The sequence below is a fragment of the Sphaeramia orbicularis genome, unplaced genomic scaffold (genome assembly GCF_902148855.1).
Source record: "Sphaeramia orbicularis unplaced genomic scaffold, fSphaOr1.1, whole genome shotgun sequence".
In the NCBI taxonomy this organism is placed as follows: Eukaryota; Metazoa; Chordata; class Actinopteri; order Kurtiformes; family Apogonidae; genus Sphaeramia; species Sphaeramia orbicularis.
In genome coordinates this window covers 39,054-51,614 of record NW_021941447.1, presented here as the reverse complement: position 1 = coordinate 51,614, position 12,561 = coordinate 39,054, and the positions used below count along the sequence as shown (strand labels likewise).

Below are 12,561 nucleotides of genomic sequence, written 5' to 3'. Positions count from 1 at the left end.
ATATGAGGATAGAACCCAGAAAATACACACAAACACACTGAAATATGAGGATAGAACCCAGAAAATACACACAAACACACTGAATATGAGGATAGAACCCAGAAAATACACACAAACACTGAAATATGAGGATAGAACCCAGAAATACACACAAACACACTGAAATATGATGAGGAAACCCAGAAATACACACAAACACACTGAAATATGAGGGATAAACCCAGAAAATCACCACAAACACACTGAAATATGAGGATAGAACCCAGAAAATACACACAAACACACTGAATATGAGGATAGAACCCAGAAAATACACACAAACACACTGAAATATGAGGAGAGAACCCAGAAATACCACAAACACACTGATAGGAACCATCCACACAACACACTGAAATATGAGGATAGAACCCAGAAAATACACACAAACACACTGAAATATGAGGATAGAACCCAGAAAATACACACAAACACACTGAAATATGAGGATAGACCCAGAAAATACACACAAACACACTGAAATATGAGGATAGAACCCAGAAAATACACACACACACACTGAAATATGAGGATAGAACCCAGAAAATACACACAAACACACTGAATATGAGGGAAAACCCAGAAAATACACACAAACACACTGAAATATGAGGATAGAACCCAGAAAATACACACAAACACACTGAAATATGAGGATAGAACCCAGAAAATACACACAAACACACTGAAATATGAGGATAGAACCCAGAAAATACACACAAACACACTGAAATATGAGGATAGAACCCAGAAAATACACACAAACACACTGAATATGAGGATAGAACCCAGAAAATACACACAAACACACTGAAATATGAGGATAGAACCCAGAAAATACACACAAACACACTGAAATATGAGGAGAGAACCCAGAAAATACACACAACACACTGAAATATGAGGATAGAACCCAGAAAATACACACAAACACACTGAAATATGAGGATAGAACCCAGAAAATACACAAACACACTGAAATATGAGGGAAAACCCAGAAAATACACACAAACACACTGAAATATGAGGATAGAACCCAGAAAATACACACAAACACACTGAAATATGAGGATAGAACCCAGAAAATACACACAAACACACTGAAATATGAGGATAGAACCCAGAAAATACACACAAACACACTGAAATATGAGGGAAAACCCAGAAATACACACAAACACACTGAAATATGAGGATAGAACCCAGAAAATACACAAACACACTGAAATATGAGGATAGAACCCAGAAAATACACACAAACACACTGAAATATGAGGATAGAACCCAGAAAATACACACAACACACTGAAATATGAGGATAGAACCCAGAAAATACACACAAACACACTGAAATATGAGGGAAAACCCAGAAAATACACACAAACACACTGAAATATGAGGGTAAACCCAGAAAATACACACAAACACACTGAAATATGAGGATAGCACCCAGAAAAATACACACAAACACACCTGAAATATGAGGGAAAACCCAGAAAATACACACACAACCACACTGAAATATGAGGATAGAACCCAGAAAATACACACAAACACACTGAAATATGAGGATAGAACAGAAAATACACATAAAACACACTGAAATATGAGGGAAAACCCAGAAAATACACACAAACACACTGAAATATGAGGAAAAACCCAGAAAATACACACAAACACACTGAAATATGAGGATAGAACCCCAGAAAATACCACACAACCACATGAAATATGAGGATTAGAACCAGACAAATACACACAAACACACTGGAATACTGAGGATATAACCCAGAAAATACACACCAAACCACACTGAAATATGAGGAAACCCAGAAAATAACACAACACACATGCAACTATGCGGAATTAGAACCCAGAAAATACACACAAACACACTGAAAATGAGGATAGAACCCGGAACATACCACACAAACCATGAAATATGAGGATAGAACCCAGAAAATACACACAAACACACTGAAATATGAGGGAAAAACCCAGAAAAATACACACAAACACACTGAAATATGAGGATAGAACCCAGAAAATACACACAAACACACTGAAATATGAGGATAGAACCCAGAAAATACAGACAAACACACTGAAATATGAGGATAGAACCCAGAAAATACACACAAACACACTGAAATATGAGGATAGAACCCAGAAAATACACACAAACACACTGAAATATGAGGATAGAACCCAGAAAATACACACAAACACACTGAAATATGAGGATAGAACCCAGAAAATACACACAAACACACTGAAATATGAGGATAGAACCCAGAAAATACACACAAACACACTGAAATATGAGGATAGAACCCAGAAAATACACACAAACACACTGAAATATGAGGATAGAACCCAGAAAATACACACAAACACACTGAAATATGAGGATAGAACCCCAGAAAATACACACAAACACACTGAAATATGAGGATAGAACCCAGAAAATACACACAAACACACTGAAATATGAGGATAGAACCCAGAAAATACACACAAACACACTGAAATATGAGGGAAAACCCAGAAAATACACACAAACACACTGAAATATGAGGATAGAACCCAGAAAATACACACAAACACACTGAAATATGAGGATAGAACCCAGAAAATACACACAAACACACTGAAATATGAGGATAGAACCCAGAAAATACACACAAACACACTGAAATATGAGGGAAAACCCAGAAAATACACACAAACACACTGAAATATGAGGATAGAACCCAGAAAATACACACAAACACACTGAAATATGAGGGAAAACCCAGAAAATACACACAAACACACTGAAATATGAGGATAGAACCCAGAAAATACACACAAACACACTGAAATATGAGGATAGAACCCAGAAAATACACACAAACACACTGAAATATGAGGATAGAACCCAGAAAATACAGACAAACACACTGAAATATGAGGGAAAACCCAGAAAATACACACAAACACACTGAAATATGAGGAAAAAACCCAGAAAATACACACAAACACACTGAAATATGAGGCTAGAACCCAGAAAATACACACAAACACACTGAAATATGAGGATAGAACCCAGAAAATACACACAAACACACTGAAATATGAGGATAGAACCCAGAAAATACACACAAACACACTGAAATATGAGGAAAAAACCCAGAAAATACACACAAACACACTGAAATATGAGGATAGAACCCAGAAAATACACACAAACACACTGAAATATGAGGAAAAAACCCAGAAAATACACACAAACACACTGAAATATGAGGATAGAACCCAGAAAATACACACAAACACACTGAAATATGAGGATAGAACCCAGAAAATACACACAAACACACTGAAATATGAGGATAGAACCCAGAAAATACACACAACACACTGAATATGAGGATAGAACCCAGAAATACACACAAAACACACTGAAATATGAGGATAGAACCCAGAAAATACACACAAACACACTGAAATATGAGGATAGAACCCAGAAAATACACACAAACACACTGAAATATGAGGATAGAACCCAGAAAATACACACAAACACACTGAAATAATAGGAAAAACCCAGAAAATACACACAAACACACTGAAATATGAGGATAGAACCCAGAAAATACACACAAACACACTGAAATATGAGGATAGAACCCAGAAAATACACACAAACACACTGAAATATGAGGAAAAACCAGAAAATACACACAAACACACTGAAATATGAGGATAGAACCCAGAAAATACACACAAACACACTGAAATATGAGGATAGAACCCAGAAAATACACACAAACACACTGAAATATGAGGAAAAAACCCAGAAAATACACACAAACACTCTGAAATATGAGGATAGAACCCAGAAAATACACACAAACACACTGAAATATGAGGATAGAACCCAGAAAATACACACAAACACACTGAAATATGAGGATAGAACCCAGAAAATACACACAAACATACTGAAATATGAGGGAAAACCCAGAAAATACACACAAACACACTGAAATATGAGGATAGAACCCAGAAAATACACACAAACACACTGAAATATGAGGATAGAACCCAGAAAATACACACAAACACACTGAAATATGAGGAAAAAACAAATATACACTGAATATACACACAAATACACTGAAATATGAGGATAGAACCCAGAATAAATGCGATAAAACCTCCTGTTTTCAGATCGCAGATGGAGAAACTCGATACAAACAACTGGAGAAAGAGTTCCATCTGTACCGAGAACAACAGAACGTCAGACCAGAGTTCAGGCTGCAGTCAGAGATCAACCTGCTCACCCTGGAGAAGGTAAACAAACAATAAACAGCAGGTTTTCACCTTTTATTTCATATAATAATGATCATTAATGGACAGATTCTGAAAGTTAAGTTCCTCCTGAAAAAGGTGCAAAAGAATTGTTAGTAAAGACATCTTCTGTTACTTGTATTATAAAACAACTAAAATAAATCTCGTCTGGGTTTCTATGACCCTCAGAAATGTGTAAAAATGTAAATTGCGCGATAGTAAACTGGTAATGGAAACAAAGAAATGTCACAAAAACCGCCAAAGGTCGCAAAAGAGGTGTTTTTTGAGAAGTTTGAATATAGAAGTACAGTGTAAAAGTGTACTGTAAACCCATGTAGTGCATTTGGACCCATGTGGTCCTGGTGGTTTTGTCCTGTTCATGTGGTCCTGGTGGTTTTGTCCTGTTCATGCGGTCCTGGTGGTTTTGTCCTGTTCATGTGGTCCTGGTGGTTTTGTCCTGTTCATGTGGTCCTGGTGGTTTTGTCCTGTTCATGCGGTCCTGGTGGTTTTGTCCTGTTCATGCGGTCCTGGTGGTTTTGTCCTGTTCATGCGGTCCTGGTGGTTTTGTCCTGTTCATGGGGTCCTGGTGGTTTTGTCCTGTCCATACGGTCCCGGTGGTTCTGCTCAGTCCAGTGGTCTCCCCTATGACCCTGTACTCAGAACAGGTGGTTCTAGTTGGTTCTGTCCAATAGACACTGGCTTTAGTGGAGGAACTGCCCCCCCCCAAGGCAGGACCAGTCTGGGGACACCAGAGGCTCCAGAACATCACACAGTTCAGGAAATGGTACCCGGGTCACTGGGAAAGTCTGGATCCACCACTGGTTGGTGAATCCCTGATGTCCAACTCTGTCCCATAAACCCATTCTCTTTAGTTATGGAGCCGCTTGTTGCAGCTTCGGAAATACGCTCGTCTGCCTCCGAAGTAGCCCCGCCTTGACCCTGAAGCGTCGTTCCCATTTCCTCTAATTTGTGGTTAAGCTCGTGTTTTCGCGTTTATCATCTCATGTCTCAGGTCCTTCCTTAGTTTGTCCTTAAGATCGGAGGTGACTGTGTGTATGTCACTTTTAAAATCGCGAAGGTCTTTGGAGATGGAGTAGATTTCACGAAGTAACTCGTCTCTGGTTTCGCTAACTTCTTTGCTAGTTAGCACGGCGCCGTTTGCATCATTGGAGGTTTCCATTTGGACTTTCTTGGTTGTTCATTGTCCAGTCGATTGATTTTTGGAACTCTTGTGTGAGTTTCTCTGAGACTTGCCCCCACTCGTCTGCTGTGTAAGTTTGTGAGTTTAAATTTTATATTCAGGGGATGATTTCAGGCCGATTGAGACGGAGCAGAAAATTACACGTTTGTCTCGCACATGGGTTCCCCCGGAAGTTTTCATAAATCCATGGTGCGTGTCCATAAATGTGGACTTTTCCTTGGTCCAGTTCTCCGTTCCTTTCTTCTGTAGTTGAGGACAGTCAGTGCAGTAGCAGTAGATGAACCCACACTACAGTGGACACACCCAGGAGGTTCGGATCCAACTGAGACAAACATCTGCCTTAAAACAGTCCTATTAGTCTTTTTCAATGGAATTCTTCCTTTTCCCTCATTTCCCTGTGGTCTCCATAAACTGTAAATGCTCTGCTTGGCTCTGAATTCTTCATTCATTCAACTCCACTGGTCCATCTGCAACACTATTTCTGAGTAATGACTCCAGAAAGGTGGTTTGGAGCGCTGGCCCTTTAAATGCACATGAGACACTTCAGGCCACGCCCCCTCCAAGTTGTTTGCTGTGCTGCTCTGTCCTGTTCAACCAGAAACTGAACATTTTAGGTAATGGGCTCAGTGCAAATGTCGGAGAAATGTTTATCGGAAGTCTGGACCTTATATGCGCAAATGTCAGAGAAATGTTTGTCGGAAGTCTGGACCTTAAATGTGCAAATATTGGAGAAATGTTTGTCGGAAGTCTGGACCTTATATGCGCAAATGTCGGAAAAATGTTCATCTGAAGTCTGGACCTTATATGTGCAAATATCAGAGAAATGTTTGTCGGAAGTCTGGACCTTATATGCGCAAATGTCGGAAAAATGTTCATCTGAAGTCTGGACCTTAAATGTGCAAATATCGGAGAAATGTTTGTCAGAAGTCTGGACCTTATATGCGCAAATGTCGGAGAAATGTTTGTCGGAAGTCTGGACCTTATATGCGCAAATGTCGGAGAAATGTTTGTCGGAAGTCTGGACCTTATATGCGCAAATGTCGGAGAAATGTTTGTCGGAAGTCTGGACCTTATATGCGCAAATGTCGGAGAAATGTTTGTCGGAAGTCTGGACCTTATATGCGCAAATGTCGGAGAAATGTTTGTCGGAAGTCTGGACCTTATATGCGCAAATGTCAGAGAAATGTTTGTCGGAAGTCTGGACCTTAAATGTGCAAATATTGGAGAAATGTTTGTCAGAAGTCTGGACCTTATATGCGCAAATGTCGGAAAAATGTTCATCTGAAGTCTGGACCTTATATGTGCAAATATCAGAGAAATGTTTGTCGGAAGTCTGGACCTTATATGCGCAAATGTCGGAAAAATGTTCATCTGAAGTCTGGACCTTAAATGTGCAAATATCGGAGAAATGTTTGTCAGAAGTCTGGACCTTATATGCGCAAATGTCGGAGAAATGTTTGTCGGAAGTCTGGACCTTATATGCGCAAATGTCGGAGAAATGTTTGTCGGAAGTCTGGACCTTATATGCGCAAATGTCGGAGAAATGTTTGTCGGAAGTCTGGACCTTATATGCGCAAATGTCAGAGAAATGTTTGTCGGAAGTCTGGACCTTAAATGTGCAAATATTGGAGAAATGTTTGTCAGAAGTCTGGACCTTATATGCGCAAATGTCGGAAAAATGTTCATCTGAAGTCTGGACCTTATATGTGCAAATATCAGAGAAATGTTTGTCGGAAGTCTGGACCTTATATGCGCAAATGTCGGAAAAATGTTCATCTGAAGTCTGGACCTTAAATGTGCAAATATCGGAGAAATGTTTGTCAGAAGTCTGGACCTTATATGCGCAAATGTCGGAGAAATGTTTGTCGGAAGTCTGGACCTTATATGCGCAAATGTCGGAGAAATGTTTGTCGGAAGTCTGGACCTTATATGCGCAAATGTCGGAGAAATGTTTGTCGGAAGTCTGGACCTTATATGCGCAAATATCGTGACATAACTAGTTAGAGACAGAACAAATTAAGCAGGAATTCAAACAGGTTGTAGAAATCCACTGGATTTTTATCCAAATGAATCTAAAGACAGTTTAGCAGCAGCTGGAGGGTTCAAATTCAAACTGTCTGAACTATTAGGGTCCAAATACACAAAGAAATGAAGCCCAGACTTAGAAAAGTGGGTTTAGACAAATATGAGCCCTTTAAACCAGCGTCTAGAGAACTAGTCAGGATTTGAGCAGAATGAACCCATGTGGACAGACAGGACTCTGCAATGGAAACGCCTACAAGTAGCAACTGGACCTGGTTGAAACAGTAGAACTATGTCTTTTATTTTGTGGAAACCTGTCGTGTAAACCCATCTGATGAGTCCAGTTGTTTCTGTTGTGGATAAACTGGTGTGATGCTGATGTTTGTTCAGGTGGAGCTGGAGAGGAAACTGGAGTCCACCACCAAGTCCAAGCTCCATTATAAACAGCAGTGGGGACGGGCCCTGAAGGAGCTGGCCCGCTTCAAACAGGTACCAAACCAACTGGGTTCACTGGTCTGGACTGTCCAGAACCATAGGGGGGAGGGGTTGGTTTAGGACAGGGGTGTCAAACATATAATCCGTGGGCCAAAACCAGCCCACCACAAGGTCCAATCCCACCAAAGGGTCCAATCCCATCAAAGGGCCCAATCCCACCAGTCTGATTCCACCCAAGGGTCCAGTCCCACCAAAGGGTCTAATCCCACCAAAGGGTCTAACCCCACTAAAGAATCCGATCCCACCAAAGAGTCAAAGGGTCCAATCCCACCAAAGGGTCTAATCCCACCAAAGAGTCAAAGGGTCTGATCCCACCAAAGGGTCTAACCCCACTAGGAGCTAGCCCGCTTCAAACAGGTACCAAACTGACAGGGCTCACTGGTCCGGACCATCCAGAACCATAGGGGGAAGGGGTTGGTTTAGGACAGGGGTGTCAAACATATAATCTGTGGACCAAAACCAGCCCACCAAAGGGTCTAATCCCACCAAAGGGTCTAATCCCACCAAAGAGTCCAATCCCATCAAAGGGTCCAATCCCATCAAAGACTCTAAGGGTCCGATCCCACCAAAGACTCAAAGGGTCCGATCCCACCAAAGACTCAAAGGGTCCGATCCCACCAAAGACTCAAAGGGTCCGATCCCATCAAAGACTCTAAGGGTCCGATCCCACCAAAGACTCTAAGGGTCCGATCCCACCAAAGACTCAAAGGGTCCGATCCCATCAAAGACTCTAAGGGTCCGATCCCACCAAAGACTCAAAGGGTCCGATCCCACCAAAGACTCAAAGGGTCCGATCCCACCAAAGACTCAAAGGGTCCGATCCCACCAAAGACTCTAAGGGTCCGATCCCACCAAAGACTCAAAGGGTCCGATCCCACCAAAGACTCAAAGGGTCCGATCCCATCAAAGACTCTAAGGGTCCGATCCCACCAAAGACTCAAAGGGTCCGATCCCACCAAAGACTCAAAGGGTCCGATCCCACCAAAGACTCAAAGGGTCCGATCCCACCAAAGACTCTAAGGGTCCGATCCCACCAAAGACTCTAAGGGTCCGATCCCACCAAAGACTCTAAGGGTCCGATCCCACCAAAGACTCTAAGGGTCCGAACCCACCAAAGACTCTAAGGGTCCGATCCCACCAAAGACTCTAAGGGTCCGATCCCACTCACGGGATGAATTTACATAATGCAAAAATGACACAGAAGACATTAAGAATCAAAGCCGTTAAAATGCTTTAGTTCAGGTTCCACATTCAGACCAGTATGATCTAAAGTGGATCAGAACCAGTCAAATAACAGAATAACCTATACATAATGACAACTACAAACTTTTAATGTTTTAATGTAAAAAAAAAGGAAAATTCCATGAAAGTATTTATGTTTACAAATGATCCTTTAACAATAAAAGGTGAATAACCTGAACAAATATGAACAACATGAAATATTTTATGAGAAATAAGTGTCATTTCATCATGTTGTTGATTTTGTTGAATTTGTATATTTATTTATTTTTTATAAATGTGTTTTTTTCATTTGGAAAGACACTTTACAACAGACATCTGAGCACATTTGTGTCTGAAAAAAACAATGTTTTAACATGAAATTTAACACACGTTCCGTATAAGTTCTGTTTAGAAAAAAACAAAACCGAATAAGCTGTTTCTCAAATTTTAGTTCATTTTTGTCTGTTTTGTTCTCGTTGCTAATTTTTATGTTTTTGTTTATTTCTGTTCATTCTGTTTACGTCTCTCTATTTTTCTTTGTCCATTTTTGACATTATTTTTTAGATTATGTTATTATTTTACCATTCCGAATTATTTGAGGTCATATTGGGATGAGAATATAAAATGTGAATAACTTGAACTGATATGAACAACATGAAACGTCCTCTTATAAATCAGTGTAATTGATTTAGATTCAGATAAGTTTATTTGTCCCCCAGGGGCAGTTCATTTAGCAGACATGGGTCGCAGCAGGACAGGACATTAGACACACACTGCACAGTACAATACAGTACAAGAACTGGGCCTATATTCAGTCTGTTATTAAATGTGTGTGTTTGTAGATTCATTGTGATCTGTACGTTAGAATGAACATGTAAAAATGATAAACTGAGGCAGAATATTGGTAAAATTACACAGATTTTTCTCCAAAAATTTCAGGTTCATTTTATTCACATTTTTCATCATGTAATTTTACTTTTCTCACTCTAAAACATTCATAAAACTTTTGTAGCTGAGGCTGAATATTGGTCAGAATCCACTTTTTTTCTTAAATTCCAGGTTGTTTATGTTATTCACATTTTTTAAAGAATAGTTGATAAATGTCAATATTTTCATCATGTAAATGTTCTTTTTTCACTCAAACATACGTAGATAAAAGTTTGTATTTCGGCAAAAATTTCCTTAGGGGGTCAAATGAGTGTCCACTTTTGTCCAAAAAAAAAAAAAAAAACAGTTGTCCTACAGTCAGAGAAGTGTGTGTAAATAATGCTAATCCATTAGTGCACAGACTACTGATATTCTCTGACAGTGGAAGCTCTATTTTCATAAATATTGGATTTGGAATAGCACGTGGATGTGAAAACTTTTGCTGGTGGACGGACGTGACATTACCCATGATGCTCTGGTCAGTCCCAGTACTTTATTAGGAATAAACTTCTAGACTTCCTATTGCTAATTGTGCTCTTCTTCATAAATGTTGGTATTGTGGATCTAAAACAATCCCAGCTGACACAAAAACACTAAATGTGTCAGTGGACGGATGTGACATGGTTGTTGTGGATCCCATCATACTGATGCTCTGCAGCCATGTCAGCGTTTACACTAATGATCCCTGTGCAAAAACTAGGAGCACTATTATTTATTGGATAGTTTAGCATCAGACTAAAGAGGAAAGAACAATCTAGAATTGTTCTTTGTGTCTAAAAATGCTTCTTATTGTAAAAGTGTTGATGTAAACAGTGCTGTGTGCCATTCTTCATGTATGTGTTGGTGGAACAGAAGCAGGATGGATCAGCACCATACTCCAGATTGAACCTGTACAAATAAAACATGTGATATGGAGGAGAGAATCTGGGAAGAAAAACTGGGGAATCCAAAAGAAGAGAAGATTTGTTTTTCAGTTCAGTTCAAATAGAACTTGTCCATTTGTGACATGAAAATATAGCATTAATTGTGCTGAAATGGTTCATTTTGGAGCTGAAAACATAGTTCATATGAGCATCAACATGTTGAACAGAACTGAAATCCTGTCCATTTGAACAACTGTCATTTACCAACACAAAGTTCCTTTGGATTCACTGAGACTGATTTAATATGAACACAGACACAGAAGAGCTGTGAGCACATGTGAGCTGATTTGTCATGTTTTTGGAGGTTATTCTGTTCTTATTTGACTGTAGATCCTTTTGTTCTGGGTGTGAACTGAACTAAATGAGTCTTATTTGTGATTTGGACTCAGAGGAGAGAGCTGCAGGTGTTTTATTTCTCTGGTTTCATTTGCATTTGGGTTCAGGTTTAAGGTTAAGCTCAGACACGACCAGACGAGTGCAAACGGGAAGAGAGCGAGGTGTGTTTTTACACCGCAGTTAAATATTTATCAGAGGTGAAGTCGACTGTCAAATCAGTCCGTTAGTGACCCGACCTGACCCCGACCCCGACCCCGACCCCACTGGATTTAACCCTAAAAACCCCACGGTGACATCACGTCCTCGCGTGTCCGTTTCCTGTCCACGGCGGCGTCTGCGGTGGCGTCCGCAGACACACGGCGAGGCTAAGTGGAGCTTTAGTGGCTCTAAGTCTAAGGTAAACACACACACAGAGCTGATGTGACACACACTAATAACTGTTACTGACATGAAGCAGCTGCACAACACAGCCCACATCCACCTCCATCTGCTGGACCTGCACCGCTCCACCCCCACAGCCTCAGTCTGAACTACACAAGGTTCGAATAGTTTTAGATTTTTACCTCCGCCAAGGAGGTTCTGTTTTTGCAGGCGTGGGTTTGTCTGTCTGTCTGTCTGTGTGCAAGATAACTCAAAAAGTTATGGACGGATTTGGATGAAAATTTCATTAAATGTTGATGGCTGGCACAAGGAACAAATGATTAAATTTTGGTGGTGATCGGGGGGGGGGGGGGGGGGGGGGGCTGATCTGCCTTGGAGGAGGTCTGTGCTCTCCGAGTGCTTTTCCAGTTCATTATAGTTTAGTTTTGTTTAGTTCTGTTTTTTTTTTCCTCTAATTCAGTTAGTTTTAATTAGTTTTTACAGCAGGTTTGCTACTTTTTATTAGTTTTTGTTTTTTTCTAAATGCTTAGTTTAGTTTTAGTTTTTTCATATTTATTTATTTATTACGAACGGTGCATATTAATGAACATCTACAACAATTGCAGCTGTAAATGTACCAGATTGTAGCAGCAGTGCTAACTTCCATCTGTAGTCCCAAAGGCAGGTAACAAGAAAGACAGC

At 40.1% G+C, this 12,561-nt stretch overlaps 1 protein-coding gene across 1 annotated transcript in view; it reads left to right on the top strand.

Moving 5' to 3' along the window:
- Nucleotides 1-4,254: 4,254 nt before the first annotated feature.
- cep120 (centrosomal protein 120) overlaps nt 4,255-12,561 on the top strand; it is a gene marked incomplete at its 5' end in the record, with an annotated part of 29,890 nt that continues 21,583 nt past the window's right edge. The window contains 2 exons of the mRNA XM_030129419.1: nt 4,255-4,377; nt 7,988-8,086. Of these exons, the coding sequence (XP_029985279.1) occupies nt 4,255-4,377; nt 7,988-8,086 (222 nt within the window). The remainder of the gene's footprint in view (nt 4,378-7,987; nt 8,087-12,561) is intronic.